At 39.9% G+C, this 22,821-nt stretch overlaps 1 protein-coding gene across 3 annotated transcripts in view; it reads left to right on the forward strand.

Annotated features, from left to right (window-relative positions):
• Nucleotides 1–3,129: 3,129 nt before the first annotated feature.
• The window catches only part of LOC134879143 (ankyrin repeat and BTB/POZ domain-containing protein 3-A), a 130,220-nt gene continuing 110,528 nt past the window's right edge, over nt 3,130–22,821 (forward strand). For all 3 annotated transcript variants that reach the window (XM_063905483.1, XM_063905484.1, XM_063905485.1), the window contains exon 1: nt 3,130–4,310. In XM_063905483.1, coding sequence (XP_063761553.1) covers nt 3,446–4,310 — 865 coding nt within the window. In that variant the 5' untranslated portion in view covers nt 3,130–3,445. The remainder of the gene's footprint in view (nt 4,311–22,821) is intronic.

The raw sequence follows: 22,821 nt of genomic DNA on the forward strand, positions 1-22,821 counted from the left end.
ACTTAGAAGACATATTGTTCGTGTAAAAACGTACAACTTTAAACGTACCAACAGAAACCAGACCCCCTTCACATCCAGCTGGCTTGTTTACGGTAAAAGAACCCGGATGAGCACATGAAGTCAGGCATGAGGAGTGGGTCACGCGTCTGTGAGCGTGTGTCTGTGTGTGTGTCATCGTAGAGCTGCAGTTGTAGCCTACGCACACGAATAACTGAAACGTTGTTGTGTTGCACTCAATTTGCCCTACTATTTGCAGACAGAAATCTGTAAATACCTCTAAAATATGTATAGCCTACTGCATGTTCAGAGTCTGGGCTGTTCAGTACAAATCATAGCCTATATTTGAACTTTTCCTCACTACAGTTTGCTTTGACGTGCTGTTTAAATGCCAATGCCTGATATTATTAAACATTAAGGAATAATCATTTCAAGATTCTGTGTATTTTAATGTTGACTTTTGTTCTTAATTGCTTCTCTTAGTGCCATTTTGTGTTTTGTGTCAAACACTTTGATTTGCCTTGCTGTTAAAAGATGCTATAGAAATAAAGGTACCTTGATGTAATTGGTAAGCTGCTATAAAACCTACCATACCTTACATAGAGAGCCTTACTGTAAGTGTATACGAGGTTTATTTTTATGTGATCATTTTCTTTAGAATTAGTAGTAGTAGTGATACACTACATTATGTTATTTTTCTATATTTTATGCTTCTCAAAGTCTAAATAATGGATGGGTCAACATATTTTTTTAAGATAAATATATTGTTATTTTGAAAGTCAGGAAATGCAGCCTTTGGACTGTAGCAGTAGTACCGTGTTTATGTCACTGAGTGGCAGTATAGTATCATGCCACTAACCCCTCCCTCTTAGTTCGATGATAACTTAATGCACTTCATCCATACATGAGAACACTAATTATTTTCCTTTTGTCTTCTACATTTCATGAGCCAACGTTTCCACAGAATAATATGGTGATAAACATGATGTATAATGATGTACAATAATGCAATATTAGTCAACGTTTCTCAGAGTCTCTTAACACAAATATACAAAATAGTGAACGTAAATCAAACAAAAGGGTTTATAAAATATAGAGACAACACAGTTCTTCACTCGCAGGAACATCCACCAAAACACAGTGTGAATTTATAAAATAAAAATGTAACAGAGCAGCATGACTAAAGAATTGAGTGTATATGATACAGTCATTCTGCTGGCAAAATACTAGCAATCTATCATCTTGCTGGGAAAATCATGATCTTTTTTGCTGTTACCAGGCAACCAAGGCATAATACGTCGTGAGGACAAGCTTTGGAGGACCACGGTGCATGTAGAGGAGCAGCTGCCCACCTTCACCGCTCTCACCTGGGTTAGTCAGCAAGATATGCTGCATTGCATCAAGAGCTTTGGCACACTCAGAGGAACTCAGTATATGTCACACACTGGAAAACAGGACGTTTTATTGGCGACATTCAGATCGCAACTATTTATATTTATACGAATAAGTCTTATGAAACATGCATTTTATAATTTAATCAAAAATAAATGACTTTCTCTATGGAGTTAATTCAAAAATCATTGTTTTTTCTTATCACTGTATTTCTTCTCATTACCTATCCCAATCCCCCTTATCTTGACAGGTAAATAATATATACATGTCTTTGGTTCTTATCTTGAAAAAGTCTTATCCACTAATATTCAGAGGCCCAAAGTATTTCCATGTCCGGTATTAATAAATGATCTGCTTTAAAGCATACATTATGCAGTGTGGAAATGCTTAATTATCATTTGTAAGCCAATCCTACACACTGGCATGATTCGTTTTTACACTCCTCTCTGTCAATCACTCTGCCAGAGTGGGCGTTGCATCATTTCTGTAAACTCCAATGGAATGAGTTTTTTTTTGTTCAGTGCTGGCATAAGTATTGCAATGTCATGCAAAGAAAATATAAAAGGGCCTGTGGCATGGCACGCAGTGTGGACAGATGGTTGGTCCAGCTCAGACGTACAAGGAAAAGCCCCGGCAGAACGCATGAATCATCGTTCCACCAACTGTTCCCCTCAGCATGTCTTCAGAATCCGAATCACCCACTCTTTGTTGTTATGGCCCGACAAATAAAAAGATGTAATGTGGAGGATAAATCCAACATCATGATAAAGTGATGATAAACCTTGACGCAGGAATGTATCAGATGTTGGACATGTGCTCTGGACAGTAAACTATTTATGATCTAGCATTAAAGCCTATGGTGTTGCTCAAGACATTGCTGCAGTCCCTTTCATTTCTTACTTCATCACTAGTACACAGCATGCCAAAAAAGCTTTTCACTGCAGGACAGAGGTATGTGTTTTATCTTATTCTACGATTCAGGAAGAACTATACTTTCCACAGCAGGGTTTCAATGTGAAATGTTCCATTTTATAAAGATTACAATGGAGTTTTGAAAATGAAGATCCTGCACACTGCTCTCAGCCTCACAATGTATTGATCATAGTCTAATGTTCTTTTCCCAAGACATAAGTGATGCACCTTCATTTGAGATAGTTGGATTAATACCTCCTTCGAAAGAAATCCAGAATGCAAAAACATATTGGAAGTCAAACGGATATTATTTTTATTTTTAGCTGACCATAATGGAACAAAATAAAGACTTCAAATTAAACATTTAAAACCAAAAAGGCACGCGGCAATATGATAAAAGATATGTGTTTCTCATAAGAATCAGGATTTAGCTGAAGGAGAGTAAACATGTCAATTACCTTTGACCTCCAAAGAAATTAATTATTTGATCAAAAATGCCCCATGTATGTCTGTGTCCCTTCCAAGCCATTAATGCTCTTTAACGATGTGACATTTTCAAGTTGTGAAATTCAAATAAAAGGTTGGACATGTTTTTTCCTCTCTCCTGCTGTTACTTGTCATCCCTGCACATTTTCCTCCGAATATCAAGAGTGCATTCACGTTTCCACCATGTGTCTTCTCAGTGGGAAACCTCCTCTCACCCTGACACTGCCTCCATCCCTTCACTGCAGCTACACAAATAACAGATTGGTTGGCACAGCAACTGCATTTCTGATTCTGCAGTTCAGGTTCAGCAGCACCAGGTAGACTCTGCTCAAAAGGTAGCAGTAGGTAGATGTCAGTTAAAGCTGATGGAGGTGCGGATTGGCTTGTTTCTGCCCGCGGGGCTGCAGGCTCCTCCTCCCTTCCTGAGTCCTGAGCTTGTTGCAGTGTGCGCTCTCAGGTTACGCATGTGAAGTTGTGGACTGGAGGATATCGAAGACACGCAGCCACTTAGAGTAGGAGGAAAGTAGATGCTCTATTCTGACGTTTCACTCTGTAAATCTGGGAAATACAACCAAGCAGCGGTTGGGAAACAGCAAGAAAACGAGTTTGTGACATTTAACTGGGAGACCAAGCATACCCAACAGTATGCGGTGCAGTTATGGCAGGCAATGGTAAGACAGTCGTGAGGACGCTGGAGGATTTAACGCTTGATTCTGGTTATGGTGGAGCCGCGGACTCGGTCAGGTCGTCCAGCGTGTCGTTGTGCTGCTCCGACACGCATCAGTCCATCGTGCATGGGGATAACTGCTGGCATCTGACAGAGTCCATGCACAGCAGACAGAACAGTTTGGAGACAGTCAACACCGTCCTGGCGGAGGACACAGACATACTGGAGTGCTCGGGTCAGTGCGCCAAGCTGCCCGAGCTGGAGGACGTGCCATGGAGCCTTGGCGAGGTGGAGGGCGCACTGAGGAAAGACGAGGAGCTGATGGTGGGCGACCCTCCACCCGAGGTGCTGGCACGGCTCTCCGCTCTCATCAGCCGCGCTCTGGTGAGGGTGGCCCGGGAGGCGCAGCGGCTCAGCCTGCGCTACGCCAAGTGCACCAAACACGAGATCCAGAGCGCAATCAAGGTGGTGCTCTCATGGACCATCTCAGTGAATTGCATCACGGCGGCCCTCAGCGCACTGTCCCTCTACAACATGAGCACCGGGGACAAGTTCAGCCGCGGGAAATCGGCGCGCTGCGGGATGGTGTTCTCGGTGGGAAAGTTCTTCAGGTGGATGGTGGATAGCCGGGTGGCGCTCAGAATCCACGAACACGCTGCCATATACCTCACCGCCTGCATGGAGAGTCTGTTCAGAGAGGTGTTCAGCCGCGTGCTGCGCAGCGCGCTCGTGGAGAGGGACAACGGCGTGCCCAAGTTTACGCTGGAGTCTCTGGAGCAAGCCATCAACAACGATTCTGAGATCTGGGGGCTGCTGCAGCCATATCAGCACCTCATCTGTGGGAAGAACTCAAGTGGTAAGCTCAATGCCAGTCAGGGTTTATTTGTTTAAATATGATCCTCTTGAATGTGATTGGACACTTTTTTTCCCCTCTCTGCCCAGCACCAGTCAATATGGCACATCCACAATATAAGCTAAATTAACATCACTTTCTATGAGACAAGTTCCACCCAATTCAGAGGGAGTTCCATTACAATTACAAGAAATATCTTGAAACGAGTGACAGCATCTTTAAAAAATGTTGACATTACCTCCAAGTCCTTCAATACACTTACATGTAACCCAAACCCTATTCACTTTCCCCCTGAAACAAGTTCCACTTGATTCTAATGAATGTCTATGTGTTGACATAAACATCTAGATACAAGTGGCTGCATCTTTAAACAAAAAAATGGTGACTCAGCTAGACGTGATGAGTCTTGACAGACGAGAACTGAATTTTCTATCATAACACAAATATAAACCTCTATGTGAAGTGGTATTCATATGTTTTGAGGACAGTATGATTTCAAATAGCATTTTTGACTGTGAGGATATTTTCCCACTGCATGAACATTATAATTGGCCCAGTTGGAAATGGAGTTACTGCAAATTGTGTAACTATGCTAGCAAAAAACAACTGCTTATCTAGCACGTGTAATTTACTCCCAAACTAAAGGACTTGACAGTTTCTTGAATATTTATTACCCCCAGCTTAGACCTCAAGGCCCACCTCTGAAACAGGAGCTGCCTATCTTTGTTATCAAAGCCCCTGGGCAAGAATAGGTATTTATGGTTGAAAAAGATCAAAAAGTCTCCAACTTCTATTAGTTTGAAGCTGTTGTGCTCTCATCAATGTTAATGATTGTTTTGCCTTGCGTGTGTAATAGATGATATGTGTGTCGTGATTTAGCTGAAACAGGCTTTGTGTTTATATTGTTTGCTGCCCTCGTTGGTTATGCTATTACTGTCTCTCTCCAGAAGGTGTAAGCTGTCAGTGTGGGCTGGCCCTCTTATCCAAAGCCTTCAATGAGTTGGCTGGAACTATAAAGCAGAAGGGAGTTGAAATGTTATTCTTCCAGTGAGAGCCAAGCTGGGCCTTGCAATATTGACCAAAGAATCATATTGCAGCTCTTTTGCTAATTGTTGAAGCACCATTGTTTTTCTTTCAGCAACTGAATAGAGGTGGAAAAAAAGATGCTCAGGGGACATGTGGAATATGTCTTCTGGATGAGCTTTGCGTCTATAACAGCAGCAGAAAAGATTGTTCCAGAACCACTCAGAAGAAAATATTGATCTGAAACAGCACTAGGTTCCTCAGGGATATGACGTGATTTGGGATTCAATGTCATGGATTTCTCACACAACAAGTTAATTTCTAGAATCGAGAGTCTTCAATTTGTGTCATGCAGAACTCATAGACCAATAATCCCCAACCTAATGCACCACAATGTCAATAAGATCAGAGCTTAAGCATTTAGTCAATGCCTCAAGCAGAAATGGCAAACATTAGAGCGGTGCAAGCTTCTCTGATTTTAACATTTGCTGCATTACATCATAACCAACTGAAAACCTTTGATATTGTGTCTGTTGCAAAAAAAGGTCAAACTAATGAACTCAATGTAAAAAAAGCCACATGTAAATCAAGGTTTCTTGGGAAGTCAAAATTAAAACAATATGTCCAGCTATACAGTAAGTAAACCAAAACTAGTAACCCAAATAAGAATACATTTGATTACACTTGAATTTGATCAGATTTTCTGAGCTAGTTTTTATTCACTTTTTAAACTGTATTAGGATATCTCAATGAATGATACATTATAATATTTAATTATTGCCCAGCCCTAGATTAATCAATAATGAAAATCATTAGTTGCAACACTAAAGAAATAGAACTTTCGTTATCAACCTGCTGATTATTTTCTTAATTAATCAATTGAAAAATAGTCTTGGTGATAGACAGAATGCTGATCACAGTTTTACTTCTAAACTGGACGTGAGGCATTCCTTCTCACCCTGATATCCTCTCATCCATCATCTTTTAAAAAATCATTTGACTCTGATAATTGGCCTCGGTTCAGATGCTGCTCACGACCGTTGCTTTGTCTTGAAATTGCAGCAGAGAAAGGGGACTCCTCTGCAGACAGGATGCAGAGCCTAGCGTGCATCCCCCTCCACTCCCACCCGGAGTGATGGTGCAGAGGAGGCTACAATTTGCACTCACACAAAACTGCATGATGCCATTCTGTGACAGTTAGGAAGGCAAAGCAGTTTTTTTTTTTTATGGTGACATTCCATTGTACGTCCAACATTTCAATAAGCTGGATTTGTCACTGTTGGGTTCATGACCAAACTAAGAGAAGAATAACTCATTAAAATGTCACCTTTGAAAAGGAAAAGTATTTACTCAAATGTCTGTTAGTTCTGATATTCCTCTATGTTTCCAGCCTTTTCAAACAAAGCTGACTGAGACTATGAGATTATGTTTAATAAAAGAGGGCGTGGTCGCACTACTTGCCTTAATTTTACCTGATTAACAAAATTTGCAGTGCAGCCCATAATGAACCTTCACACGTCTCTCTGGACTCCCACATGCTGTAGGTTCGTCACAGCCTCTTCACCTTTCTTCACCTCCTTTGTTTCCTTTGCTGTCTGAACGGCATTCTTACGTTTAGCTCTTATTACATTTGGTGCAGATTCAATATCAGTGCTGATTTGTGTGATGGGCGAGTTTTTGATGAGTTTAATAATAATCTTACCAACAATGAGAAAGTAAACATTTCTTTGGGTCTGATTTAAGTATCCAAATGCTTTTGAGAGGTAGGAGTGACAAACATGTTCTTACAAAATACCAGTGTCGCAGGATTTATTTTTGTTAGCCTGAAAACTAGTGACAACTTGATTCATCACAAATCAACATGAACTCCTCTGGACATGCCACTGTCCTATTTCCTAGCAATGACGTAGGTCAACTCTCAAGAAAAGCAGCAGTTTGATAATGTTTGTTTACTGGACTGCCACATCCTGAGTTCATTCTGCATTTGAAAGCTGGTTTGACGTAATGCTACACAGACAAAAGCAACACGTATGCATGGTACAAAGCAGTTTACCTAGTTGTGAGATATTGGTCAAAATATGTTGTGTCAAATTGTTGCAGTCTGACTTGTATTTCTCGACGGGTATTCTGACTCTTTCTTCTCAGTTATGTTAAACCACCATAAGTGATGTCAGAGACAAACAGCCTGACCATCATCCCAAACCTACGGGGGCGGCGTTTAAATTTGGGATCCCAAATGACTTGATTGTTTGTGATTATCATTTGCCGTGACCTTCCCCATAGAGCTTATCCAAGCCCCGCAGGACAGATGACACAACATAATGGAATTGCGTAGCCTGCTATAGTCAGTCTATTAAATTAGAGGTGGGGTTTCTGCTCTCTCTCCACTCTCTGTCTTTCACACCCTCTTGTATTGTGTTGCCTGCTAGAGGGCGGCCTGCATGTTTGCATATTTATTTTCCACTGTGGTTTTTAATAAGCTCAACTCATATCCGCACAATCCTGGCAAAGCCGTTTGTTGTCCATTCTGGTATTATTTTCCTCCAGTCCTTCCCCTCCTTTGGGGTGGACGGGCAGACAAGCTGACAGATTGCCGTCGTTCTGTTGGAGAAGCGAGTACCCGGGCAGTCGAGCTAGTTGTGATGGATTTTTATGTCATGCTAATTTCATAAGACCAAAGACTGCAGCACTTACAAACCTCCACACTTCCAGCCATGATCAGTGTATGTGGAGTTATGCAAGTTTATTTTCCGGGCCAAGATTTATTTCATGAGCGGCAACCAATACTAGTTTTGCTTGCTTTTGAAAACATTGAATTTCATTTCATATTCTTCGCTGTGATTACACTGGTCAGGACTCCTCCAACACCTATAACTCTGCTCCGGGCAAGTGGGGCTGAGATGTTGTGATTTTATTACTTCCATGTCATTGGAGCGTGGATCCCCTTCCATTTTCAGAAAGTAGGTGAAAGCACTGGGTCAGGATGAGATAATGAGAGGAGTGTGAGAGCAGTGAATGCTTAATGTTGTGAGGGAGTAAAGTGCGTGAGGAGAAACCAGGCTGGAGTGTCAGCTGGTGGAGGTGGTTGGCGCAGGTCCCTCAGAGATATTATTATGCAGCTCTCTTTAATCAACGCCTGTGCTTATCTGCTAGTCATTAAGATTAGGAATTAGCAGTGGAAAACACCAGGGATCTGCAAAGAACAAAGATGGTAATTCCTTTCAGTCATTCTTAATACCCCTTGTGCAGGTCCACGTCCGTGTGTTTGATCAGGTTGGCCTGTGAGGTCCAGATGAAATGTCTTACAGAAATCAGAGCTTTTGATTTTATTTGGTTCCTTCTTGAATAGTGCCACAAAGAATCACTAATTTTAACACCTTTAACAATAAATGCCTGCATGGTTAATCAGAAAACAGCATGCAACACAAGACAGCATGTGAATGCAAGTCAGCATTTGCAATGTTGGCTGATACAGCACATCTGGCTGTTTATCTAATCCAGAAAGGTCAAGTGTCATTATGAATTATATCACAACCTATACTGGATTACTTTAAATCCAATGATGTATTTACCAATACCTTTTTAAATACACAACATGGAAAAGTATTTTCTGTGACTAAATCTGTACAATTGGAGCATTTTACACATACAAATGTCCGTGCGCTTGCCTTAAAATGTCTTTCAAATAAATGCAGGCTGGACTATTTTTTTAAACAAATGTGACAACGTAAAACCCATTGAAATGAAACAAGAAGCTATATAACACTATGTAACACAAGACAGCATATACAATTATAAAACAAAATACTGTGGAGCTGGTATTTCCATGATGAACAGTTATCATTGAGCCTGAGATCTCTGCCTGGTAATTCATTGGTGGGGCTCTAGTGACTCCACATTGTTTAAATGTGCTGTTCATCTGCCTTTGACAAACTATGTGACTGAAACACCATTTAATATCAATCACTGTCTGTGAAATTATGAACATATCAGAAGGAAACTGTGGCACTTAAACCTCATGAACACGTACAAATGAATTGAGGAAAAAAGTATGATTCATTAAAAATATTCATGAAAAACTAATGGACATTTTAGACACTTATCAATATATACAGATGTCAATAAGAAAAACACAAAAAAGTAATACAAGTATTCAAAAAGGCCCTCAAATGATCGTCAGTTTGTCAACTCCATAAAGTTGCAGGAATACAATGATGCCACTTACCTAAATTCAGTCAGCTGGCTTGCAGGCTAGCATGACGTTTTTACGTGAAGAAAAGACGAGGCAGTTCGAAGACAAGGTTTTGAGGCAACTAAATATGTAGCCCCGAAAAAGTGCAAGACGAAAACCAGCGTAGTTCAGAGACAACCGACAGTAGGCTACCTGCCGAGCTAATAAGTTAGCGGCTAACGTTAGCTTCCACGGTTCATCAAGGACAGCTGCGGCCTTCAGCTAGCTGTTTAAATGGTGAGTAAAAAGCTAAAAAAGAAGCTTTCTAACTGCTAGCATGTTGTCTGTAGTGCTGCAATGTGTTTATCAATTTATACAAGGCACAGTCATACATTAGCTACCATTTTTGCTTCTTATGTAGCGTCCCATAAGACAGAATGAGGCATAAGGTAATTCCCTCAAACTAACTTCATGTTGTATTTGCTGCACTGAGACTATAAGATGATAGAAACACATTATCGCTAGTTACAATTGTAGGAAATGTTCTTTTCTTCGAAGCCCAGGAGTCGATTGAAAAGAAACCGAAGTGAAGCTCCTCATGAAAGTTTAAAAGCAGTATTTATTAAAAGGATGCAGCGGTAGGTTTTACAACAAATTCACAGCTGTGGCTCAATAGCCCGGTACACGCGTCCACAGGCCGCTGAATGAGTGGAGCTCATCAGTAGTTACTGTCTGGCGGTCCGGAACAAAAGAGAGATCGATTTCACAATACAAACATGTTTTATAGAACCATCCCTTTCCGACCATACAATAAACAACTTCAAAATAATACATGCTCCGGTCTCGTGCTCTCATTGGTTGGTAGCGGCAGCAGTATAAAAACACATTTTCAAGACAAACAAAAACATTAACAACCACAAGACGAGACAACACTTCCAAACTGTTTGTCAAGAATTGTTTGGGTTTATGCATGCTGGGTACGTGATTAGGTAGCCATGTTTTCATCTTGAATATAAAGTCTGTTCTTTCAAATAACTTGTTACTGACCTTTAAATGGTTGTTTCTCTAATTGATAGGGCTGTACGAATGTGCTGTATCCCATCACTCTGTATCCCAGCCTCTGTTGGTCATAGTCCTCGTATTATCTGAGCGCAGTGGAATGAACTTGTTTAATGGGGAAGAGACAGCAGTGCATTAGGTGCACACTTGCTGCTTTTTTGAGTGTTTGGGTCCTCTGCAGTGCAGTCTGTGTTTTCTTTCATCCTTTTCTCTCTTTTCATTTTTCAACAACCTAATCATGGCCATGTTGAAAGAGATGCTGGCGGTGATGCGTGCAATCAGCTCCATGTTGTTGACCTTTGACCCTGTGGTATGGGTGTGAAGTTGTAACAGGTGGCGGATTGGTATTGGAATTGGCTGTGTTGGATGGAGTTCATCCTCTTACACCCACACACTCAGGAGAAAATCAATGGAAACAAATCTGCATGTGCAATGTCAAAATGACCTAATTGTACAGTCCCAAGTTAGCAAATACATCCAAGTGATGCCATGGTGAGATGAGATAACACATCCTGAAAGTCTGGAGAATCGCTTGGCTTCTTTGATGTCGACAGAACTTGTGACAGCGGCTGTCAGAACATACTGTTTTATTTGATGTTATCTGTCTGCAGCACACAAGCGTAATTCAACAGTTTTCTCCTTTCATCAAACAACATCAGTTGTGATGATTATCTTCTAAGCAAGGACTTTTGCAGGTTAGTGTTGCAGGATGTTGACAGTCTCACAAGATGCCTCAAAGTTTCAGTTCTCCTACAAAACCGTCACTTTTCTGTCCATGCTGAAAGTTCTATTTCAGTTTTGGTTTCAGATCAGAGGGCTTTTTTCCCCCTGCTTCTGCATTTTAAGTGATTTACAACTAAATGATTTCAAGTAATAACAATCTTTAGAATCACGTTTTCTGTATTTGCTTTATTGGTTCAGTTTCACCAAATGACAAATACATACTTTCTGCTTTGAATCAGGACTAAAATAAATGGATGTCATTTACTTTCAAGAATACTTTAATAATCATGTTTATTGCAACAAAGAAACTACACGCATAATAAACATTTTGCACCTACTAGAGTTATGCCAAATGCGATTACTGCAAAGGCTACCCTCAAACACTGTTGGTGTGATACAAAATCAAAAGTGAGACTTTATATAGCTGCTGTCTCACGTAGTTTGCGAAACTGTGAGGTTTACATCAGGCAGGTGGCATTTGCAGTGAAACCACAGTATGTCTTTTCAGCTTTACTGTTATTTCCATCTTTGCAAGGTGTCTCCGATTTCCATTGTCATGCCGTACACTCAGGCCTGTGGTTGTTCTCTGAAACCTATCACGCTGCATTCTGATCACACCTTCAGCTGAACAGTGTTTGACTCTTTGAAGACTCTTTGTGCTTTGTGATATTTCTTGAACAAATGCTGGACTTGAGCATTCAATGGAATCAGCTGCTAATATATTAGAAACACAACTGTGACGAAATGTATTGACCGGTTTTGAAACTCAAGCATTATTATATGAGTCAAGCCATCGAACGGTTGTGAAATGTTTTATTCCTGGTAATAGGGATGTCATTCTTAGACAGTGAGTGATAATGTTTGTTTGAATAAAATCAAATACTCTGACACTCATTTATTGTGTAAGTGATTGTATTTTAGCTTTGTGGGACTTTTCATGATTGCCGCCTGAAGTGTCCCGTCAGGCGGTGGCACGACTTACTCTTTGTGTTGCTCATGTGGTTCCTCTTTTTTCATGCTGTCCCAAAAGAAATTTCTGGTGTGGGTCAAGAATAAATCAGCTGAACAAAAGCTTAAAGTGGGCTTAAATCAAAAGATTTAGTCAGAAGAAAAATAAAACCGACTACTGACTGATTGCTCACTTGAGTGTAATGGTTCATTAAATCAATTGTTAGAGAACAACTAATGCAATGGAAGTTGCAATCATATCAATTCAATAATATATTCATGTTAGTTTTTGAAACTCACGAACCTTCAGCCCCTGTGATTTTGAATTATGCAGTGGGGCAGATGACTTACATTGTTCCAGGATCATGTGAGTCAGCAGGCTTCAATCTGAACTCCCTCGTTCTTATTGTCTTCACATGCTATTAGTCAACACACTTATTATCACAAATAATTTGAGTTTAAAAGGTTTTGTGTGGACAAATACATTTAATATCTCAAATAAGCCATATGTATCTTACTCTTCCCTATATTCCCGTGCTTTCACTGAGTTTTCTGCTCTCACTATGCGTTACTGATACTCAGTGCTGACTGAAACTCAGAATGAATCAAAGGGGCAGATGCTTATCTAGCCACTGACTTATTTCCTCAGACTATTTTTCTCCCACTTATCCCTTCCTTCTCAAATTTCCCTTGAAGGTGAACTGAAATTTGACAGTTCCTGTGTCTAAAATTCTCTAGTGAGGAAATCAAATCTAGGACGAAAATGAAGCTACTTGAAGCATAAATGCAATCCCAAGAAGTAAAAAGCTCACGTTAGGCTTTATACAAAGCTTAGGGCGGCTGATGAACAGCATGATGACATCTATGAGTTTCATTTGGATTTAAGAATGGTTTTTAAGTAACATAGAAGCTTCAGACTTTCAGCAGTTGGGTATTTAATGACGCATTTCATCAAACGGGAAAAACTTTTAATCTTTGGTTTCTGGCATCTAACCAAATCCCTGTTCAAAAAAAGTTTTCCCGTTTTTAGAACTCATTCCTGCACCCCTTTTTTTGTTCTGCCTGCTTAGTGACATACATTATTTACCTAGCAAATTGCAAACAGACGTAAAATATTAAAGCAATTTTCAGTTATCTGCAAAACTTTATTGGTGTGTTTGTGCTGCAATATCATTACAGCCATATCCTCTGTAAATCTGACCTTGGCACATAGTAGTTGCAATTGATGGAATTCAGCCGTCGAGTTTCCTGTTTGTCTCGTACAATACCCAGAAGGAAGGCCAGCATAATGCTTGTTATGATAAAGCAGCAGACTAGAAAATGTTGACGCGACAGGTAGTCCTATAGCCTTAGCCCATTGACTAAGTAATGTACAGTTTACCAAACATTTTTGTTTTTGCAACATTACAGTGTTTATGGGGTACATTGTTCTATCTTCTTCTAAATATATAGGGTAGGGGAAAATATGTTTCCTTACCCTCCATCTCATCTAGATTTCTCTCTCCAATGTTTGCCCTTTTACTCTTCAAGCTGACATTTCTTCTTCTCTGTTTTCCTGGTAATTCCTGCTGAAACAGGAAGTTTTTGTGTCTTACTCCTTCACACACCCTACTAAGTCTTTAATGTGTGTGCTTGTGGTGACTCAGAGCGTCTTCAGTTGACCTTGGCCTGCTGCTTGTGTTGACGCCTTCCTGTATGGCTGCTTGTCGGCGAGTCGCATCTCTGTTCACTCACGAATCAGAGCAGCCACGATAAGCACAGATTACTACAAACTATAACATGGTTACTTGGCTTCCTCTAGGTGCCTCGTGTTCTAGGAGGAGTTAAAGGCTTTGCTAGAATCCACAAGAAACGTTTTCACATTATTTTAATGCATGTCGGTATTTAGACTTCCATTGGACTTCTGACATAAAATCAATCCAACCAAAAGGCAATAACCCATTTAGTTTACTTCAATTCAGCCTAACTTTAAGTGTGGAGGAGCTGGAATACGTTGGATTAAAGGATCAGATGAGATTAAGAGATGAATATTAGCATTTTTACAAATTGGATGATTTCATAAACTGCAGTTGTGGTGAATCCCCTTGCAACGGTTTATAGAACACATCATCTGGTGGTCTAATTAAATTGTGTAGTTCTTGTAAAATGAACTTACAGTCTTCTTTTCAAGTTTACAGACTGTAAGTAATTCTAGCTGTTTGTACAGATTAGAACTTTAAATGAAGTACCTTTTTGATTTGGCTGAAATCAATTTGTAAGCAGTAATTCTTGGAACAAACAAATATTTCATTAAGTTTACAACAGCAACTTCAATCACAATTTTGGTGTCTGATTAATTCAGAAATAGTTTTAAAATATAGGAATCACAGCAACATCCATGCAGCCTAAAATGATGCGTTCAAGATCACCCTGCAGTACATTGGGGCCAATCAAATCAGTAGCACAGTAGTCCTGATGATTTCAGAGGGAAACTGAAATCTACACACCAGTAGTTTAGTGTCGACTGCTTGATACGTTTTAATTTGTTGGTGTTTCTTATAAATATATAGACGCCAAAACTCCCTGGAAAGTAGTGCTGATACCAAGACGAGTGAGACTGACCGAGAGATGAAGCAAAACTTTAAGCTATTGTTACCTTACTATATACCTATTGTTTTATTTATGTGAGCAATTTCATCATTCCATTATTGTTTTGTATTGTTTATAGACCTGAGCCGAATATTATCATCTTTCCACTTTCTTTGTGGTTGAATTTAGACAACATGATTATAGTGTGTCACCTTTCTGTAAAATTAAGTTGTTTTGAATTAAAAGAACTCCGAAACAAGGCTTTTTTTTAAAGCTGTGTTTTGAAAAAGTAATGCATAACAACATGGTTAAAGTTGATTATTTTATATGAAAGTAAATATTACTTGTTGATATTAATTTGAATACAGATCTCTCAGCTTGAATTCCCAAGTTAAAATGAATAATTGGTGCTTCCCTAATGCAGAACGTTTTTCGTATTTTTTTATTCACAAACGATCAAAGTATAGCAGTACAGAGAGCGAGGATAGGGATAAAACGCTGCACTGCTCATTAAAGTTGTCAACGATTCAAACGAACCACAGGGTCCGAGAGTTGTGTGAAACCCGACATGGACAGGCAGCTCCTCCCTCATGTCATTACAGCATTAAATGATTGCGGGGTGAGCGAGGGATCAGTTTCTAGCTGTTCCCAGGTGGTGATGGGAAATTAGGCTCCATGCTCTGGGGAGAACCATCTGGTGCCAGAGTGACATGAAGAAGACCGATGATGGGGATTTTTTGCCATTCTGGGTATGCAGTCTAGGGAAATACACTTTTTGAATAAGACCCACTTCTACAAGAAATGGTACTTGAGCACATCCTCCATCCCCTGTTCTGCTTTGGATGTCAACACCACTTAATCCTGACGTGACAAGTGCAAACGCCAACTCACAAAGCCCACCATAGAAAAATAAAGCCTTCTTTATGTTGTGGTTTTAAAGCCCACATGTTTCTCAATGACTGCTCATTGAGAAACAGTGACACGGTCCCACTGCTGTATTTCTGACATTTTGAGTGGATCACAACTTTAATCATGTGAAGATGTAGCAATTTTGTTCACTGCTATTGTGTAGGCAGGAACACTTCCTCCCACCGACATGAAGCATTTCATAACTGATACAAGATAGACGTTGAAAAGAAAGCTACAAAAAGAAAGCGGCTCATCTTTGTGCCATCACTCTATGGCTGCTGCCCCCACCAGCGCCTCAAACGCTCGCCTGTTTTTATGCAAAGGGAGGATATTAAATTAGACTTTGATGCCATCTCAGACTGATGTCTTGTCATATCCAAGCTGTTTTCTTCCTTAATGAGGGAAGCTTTATTTGGATTGGGAAGCGAGAGAAATGACAGCATGTAGCATGTAGTTAATGTTTTGTGATGTTACCGCTTAGAAAACATGTGGTTACTACTGTGAAATGGCGCCAAAAATACACCTGAGTGTGTTAGCTGTCCTGAGGCAGGTTTTACAGAAGCATTGTTGTGAGAAAACACAATATCAGTGTGTGTCAATAACACTACTGTTCTCAACATTTGGCAAAATGTTTGATAGAGGCTATGAATGGATCTCGTTGTTGTTTATGTTCAGGTTATTGATCAGGATCAAATGGATTGTGTGTAAAGAAAGCAGGAACACTCATGAGGGAGAAAATGGGGATTATGAAATCAATAGACAGCAGGGTTCTCTGTGACAAAATGCAAACAAAAAGTGCCACTGCACCCCCGCTGAGTCAGACATTCAGCTCAAAGCAACGCAATAGAGGAATTTTAGCGAAGTTGAAAGTGAAACCGAGGAATTTGATTGACTGAATGTGTACGAATCAAATATTTTCCCCCGATCATTGCCACTTCAGTTTGTTGCCAAGCCTGGTTCCTCTGTTTACACAGTCTCTCCTACATGTGTACACCTGTCTGTAGCGTTGACACAATATTTCCTGGTAACTCATCATAATTACTGTCTGAGGTTTGTTTAACTCCCCTGTGACACCTGGCTGGTTGGACCTGCTTGGTGTCATCCTCTGGCCTACGTTACAGACATGTTTAAGCAGAGCGAACAGCTAGTAGCGTTGCGTCACAATTCCTGCTTACCTGATACTAAGTCATCGTGACCAGCTCACTATGCACCAGCAGATCCACAGGTGTCTGTACACACGTACGCACATTGGGATTATTGCACCGTATTGCATTCTGTTTCACTGTGAAAAATACTGCAGTGGGAAAAAAACAGGAAATGTCACACGTTGGTTCAGGAGGATGCAATAAACGAAATTCGGAGGCTTGACCTTAATGTGACCCTGAAACAGCTTTAAATTAGTAAAAATGTGCAAACATTTAAGGAGTCATTATTTAAGATATGTTTCTGTGTTGTATATTAATCGATTTAGTAATTTAGTATCTGGCAGGGGATAGTCCTCACTTTCCTTAAATTCTAAAGCTTAAAGTCACAAAGACAGATTTACAAGTACACACACACACACACACACACACACACACACACACACACACACACACACACACACACACACACACACACACACACACACACACACACACACACACACACACACACTATGAGTGTCAGTGAACAATGCTGCATTGTTATGAACCTGTTGCTGTACCCATTGATAACAAAAGTACTTTTCATGACCTGGCTAAAAATGTTCTGTTTCTGTTGAATGCAGGAACAGATTTCCACATTACCACCTTCATTACATGTTATAGTAACCGGAAAAACAAGTCTTTAAATGCTTTCAAACAGCTTCTTCCTAAGAGTGCAACCATTTAGTGCAGAGAGATGCATTTCCAGCAATGCCAAGTTTATTCACCCTAGAACTCATTCCCCTATGCTAATGCACACCTACACACTAGGCAGCAGCATGATACCACTCCTGCTCCCGCACATTCAGAATAGATAATCCCGAGGCTCTACGTACGGCAGCAGATTTCTCCCACAATTTTGTAAATCAGTCACTCAATCTCATCAGTGTCCATAATCCACCATCATGTCCCAGAGGCTGCCCGCTACCGTCAGGATAAAGTTTGTTTTTGGCTTGTTTCCGCCAGTGAATGCATCATCAGGGGGGCGAACAGCTATATCTCCCTGAGCTGCATTTTGCTATGTGGAAGCTTGGTGTGAATGAGTCAGATAGAGCTCATATGCATACATTGCACACTGAACTATAGTCTGTAAGAATCAGAAAGGAGGGAAACATTAAAAGATTGTCTCCAAAACCTCTTCAAATTGGTTAATTAGTGTCACCAACAGCCTAAAGCATACATATATTCAGTTTACAAAGATTTCAAACAGAGAATTTAAACCACATGGTACACAATATCTGGTATTTTTTAAATGAACAAGTTCAAATTAATCCGGCCTATGATTTGTGTGTGTATCGTAACGGCTAATCCCTTTTACATATTATGTGTTTTAGAAATGTGAATACCTTTCTTGTCTATTATTCGAGACATCAGTTGGCTTCTGATCATCTCCGTTCAGCACGTCTCACTGTGTTCCTGTCTATTTCTCTCTAACACTCACATAAAACCACATTAATAGATTTTATGGGCACTTCAGGGAGCGAGCTGTAAACACTGAGTGAATATATCACACACAGCTGATATGGCCACTTGTTTGCAAACAGAAGCTATAATACACCGGTACGTTCCGTGAAAGACTGAGTTTAATGTTTGATTGATGGCGCTACAGTGTAAAATGTTATTAATTTAACTTTTGAATTCCACTTGTCATCTAGTAATATCTTATTGAAAGTACATTTACACTTTCCCATCTCAAGTGACTCAAGCTCGCTGTAGTTTCAAGTGTACATTTTCTGGATTTCTCTTTCCCTCTCTGCTGGAGGTGGAGGGCTGTGAACTGGCCTCGGAAATATAAATTGTGCCTTCATTTCCAAGGCTAACACCCTGACCTCTGTCTCTGGTGGCTCTCAGAGTGTTCTTATGCTGCTCTCTTTGAGTGCCTTCTCCACCGCACAAATCCCTGATGCTCACGGGGGTTGAGAGTGCTCTGCTATAAGTTGTAGTGCAACAAGATGTTGACATATTTTTGTGTTCAGAAAGCTCATTTTGGAAGTCGGCCAATGTAACAAAGAGGAGATATGTGGCTGATAACAGAGATTTTCCCCGCTGGGAGATGGATAAATGTCTGAATTTCATAAATTTTTTTAACCCTGACTCAAAATGTTGTAGTATGTGGTAATAATAGAATATCCTAAGCTATTTATTTGAAATAATTTATATGAACAAGCATTCATTTGTTAAATATGAAGATTTTAACGTACACAGAACTTCAGAATTTGAAAATGTAATATTAAAAAATGCTGAATTAAATATTGAAACAATTAATGCGACCTATTGATATAAAATAAAATTGAGATAGCCTAAGATCAATATTGTTAATAATCTAAATAATAATGTAATATATTTAAATGAAATAATCAGGACCTACTGTTACCTACCTCAAAGTGAGAATAAATATATTAAATAATGCAAGAAACAATTAAAAATACAAATTAGAAAGTAGGAAATCCTAATCATCGCATTACATTAAAAAAAAAAAACGTTATATAAAAAAATCAATAATGTTAAACTTGAAAAACGATTTAAACATGAAAAATAAGCATTACAAATGAACTAAAACCACTATTATTGAAAATGAAACATAAATAAATGAAAGGAGCCACAAAAACCTTCTACACCTTTCCCCAAAAGATAAATACCTCGCTGTTCGTCTCTTAGAGTTTCATCACTGCGCCGGCAGCGAGCGGACCTGCCCTAAATAATTCCCATGTTTATATCGAGCTGTCAGAAAGGTGACACAGGCGACAAATAATGTGATCTGACAGAGTAAATGATATGCAGAGCAGAGTTTACTGTGTGATGGATGGGGGAAAACGCTGCAGCCTGTAGCCTCGCTGAGCTGAGAAATAAATATGCTGCAACTTTAATGGCAGTCTTTGCCAGCAGATGTATTCATGGACCAATTTCAGTTTTCATTGTCAGACTTTCCCATGTGCCGGTCGCTTTTCTTCGCTGTCATTGTGTGTGTTCATCTGCAGGAGCCTTTAATTCATGCAGATACTGTTCTGTCAGACATTGTGGTGCTGACACCATTCATCACTGAGGTATACAGACAGGCAGCCTAATGTGCATTCATGCACCAATTCCACCAGGGGAAATAAAAAAAAAGATTTCCTCTGTGGAGAAAATGACAAAGACCCTTAGGCTGCCGCTCAGGAATCAGCTCTGATCACCTTCCTCATGAAAGACAAATGTTCTGCTGGGGTTTTCTCTTTGTTTGTGCAGAAACCTGTTCAATTGAACACACATTGCTGTTACAGTCAAAGACTTTTGGCACCTTTGATATCACAGAAGAGTCTTTACACAAAATATCAAAGGCTCTCCCCCCCGAAGAATAAACACTGCTTTTGATCTCAAACCAAAAAAAAAAAAAGTTGTCTGTTTTGCTGATTGTTGGAGGATTCATTTTAGCATGTTGTTTCATTTGAAGAGTGTCAGGCAAAAAAGGTCAAACATTTGCTGGTTTTAGCTTCCCCCCTGAAGCTATTGGCAGCTTCAGCACACAAAAAATTGGATGCTTTAGTGTCTTTTTGTTGCAAGTTAAGATATCACAAAGCCAATTCTCTTGACATTTTACATGCAAAACCTTTAAGATCCAATAGGGGGTAGATCAAGAAAGAAATCTGAATCTGGAAGAAGATTTATCTTATGATCTGTCTCAGTAGCACCTGATGCAGCTGCAGGAAGTTGGGTCGCCTGATTTTAAAGAGGCATGGGTGCATCATTTCCGTGTGGTTGCATTATGACTTTATTAACTGTCAAACACACACAATAACAGCACCCGTGATGACACAACGTCTCATGATTTACTTCCACTGTGACCACATGTTAGTCATGTGTACTGGGAGGTGGAGCAGCGTGTGAACAGACAGCTGCTGGTTTCATTATTGAGACGTTTCTGAATACCACTGAACTGTTCAGACACAGTGAAAATGGCGTTAGTATTGTCAGAATGAAACTTTACTTTGCATTATCGGCGTGGTTCCAATGCAACCGATTTATGAGAGACAGGCCTGCAGGCAGAAAGGAAAACTTAAATCCAACTGTTTTTGCTCCTGATATGGATATTAAAACCATAACTCAGTTGTTTTTTAGTAGATATTGTGTCGGGAACTACAGGGATTATTCTTCAATATCTAAAGTAACATTAGGCTGGAGCTGTTCATAAATCACACTTGTTTTCTGCAGACTTTTATTATATTGTTTTCAATGATTTACAAAGATAGTTGTACTGTCCCATTCTTTGGAGGAATGCATTCTGGATTTCCAACGCTTTTCTAGGCCAGCACTGTGGTCCAGACAATAATATCTTAACAACTATTGGATGGATTGCCATTACATGTTTAGACCTAAATGGTCCTAATTACTGTATCGATCCCAGACTTTGGACACTTCATGGAGTTGACATTTTTGGTTTTTCAGGTATACAAATATTGAACAGATTGCCATGATAGACATGTATGTCCCCCTGTGAATGGACACTTAGACTTTCCTTTAGCCCACCATCAATTTCAAATGATCCCTCTCCAACACTAATTTATGATTAATTATCCACAAATGTAATGACATTCCCATCCCTCATCAATTAGCCCTGATTAGCGCCCATTAGCACATTTTACAGCCTTGTCCTGTTGTTATGAGCTACAGCCATTTGTTTTTCTCTTGCATGTCTGAATCAACCGGTAGCACACTTTATATTTTGTGTAAGCAATAAAGTATTTTAGAGAGATGATTGAAACATGTTTACCTAGTATCTATGGTGACATGAAGGTACAATAGGCTTGTCTTGTTTTCCTATTATTTTCTTCTGTTCATGTGGGTGTCAAAACACATGCTGGTGGACTAAAGGCTCGGAATTGCCAATAATTGTACATGAGACTGTGTTTGTCTCCCTTTAAGTCATGTCAAGGCTCTCCAGGCTTGTACTCCAGTCTTTTGCACAGTTCATAATGGGATCAAGCTTCCCTTTGATCCGGTCTAGTGATCATTTTAAAAGTGAAGCAGTTTTAGCCTCCTGATTTGACTTAGGAAAGACTACATCTCCCCATGTCTCCAAATTGCTCTTTAAATCTCTTGCTTCCTCAGAGACCCTCTTTGGAAATCTTAAGTCTCCTATATAATTAAGCCCAACGGTGGAAATTCTCCACCTAATGCACAAATTGACAGCTTCAAAAACATAAGAGTCGTGCGAGCTTATTTGTGATCATGATCTTCAGCAGGACAGCAGTAATTGGGACCAGAATAATGTGGGAAGACTTTTCTGAGGGATGGTTAGGCAGTAATCCAACATCTCAGTATGTTCAAGTGTCAGTTTGGGGAGCTTACACACAGAACATTTATAATTGGAATAGAATTAATAAGACAAAAAAGTTAAGGCCGATACAGGTCGTTTTTTCATGCAGAGTTTGTCAAAAATATTCCCCTTTTTTTTTTAAGGTGTAGGGTGGGTTTGAATAGCATATTGATTTAAGTTATATTTCTTGCTCTATGTGGGGCATATTTTACAAATCTAGTTGAATCAAAGCAATAAAAGCAGTTATTGGAGTACTGTGGCGAGCGTTGATCTAATATTCCCTCTGCTTTAGCTCTGTTTCGGGTTTCTACTAACTCCTTAGAGAGTTATCACCCCTAAATGCTTAATGCTTCACTATATTCACTGTGTGTGTGTGTGTGTGTGTGTGTGTGTGTGTGTGTGTGTGTGTGTGTGTGTGTGTGTGTGTGTGTGTGTGTGTGTGTGTGTGTGTGTGTGTGTGTGTGTGTGTGTGTGTGTGTGTGTGTGTGTGTGTGTGCGTGCGTGCGTGCGTGCGTGCGTGCGTGTGTGCGCTGTCTAAGGCTGAACAGGTAGTGTACAGCATGGCTTTGAGAGCTTTTTGCTGAAAACATCTGCCCGCTGCGGGCGAAAACAAGGCTTTCATAAGGAGTGTTAACA

Source organism: Eleginops maclovinus, chromosome 17, assembly GCF_036324505.1.
Source record: "Eleginops maclovinus isolate JMC-PN-2008 ecotype Puerto Natales chromosome 17, JC_Emac_rtc_rv5, whole genome shotgun sequence".
In the NCBI taxonomy this organism is placed as follows: domain Eukaryota; kingdom Metazoa; phylum Chordata; class Actinopteri; order Perciformes; family Eleginopidae; genus Eleginops; species Eleginops maclovinus.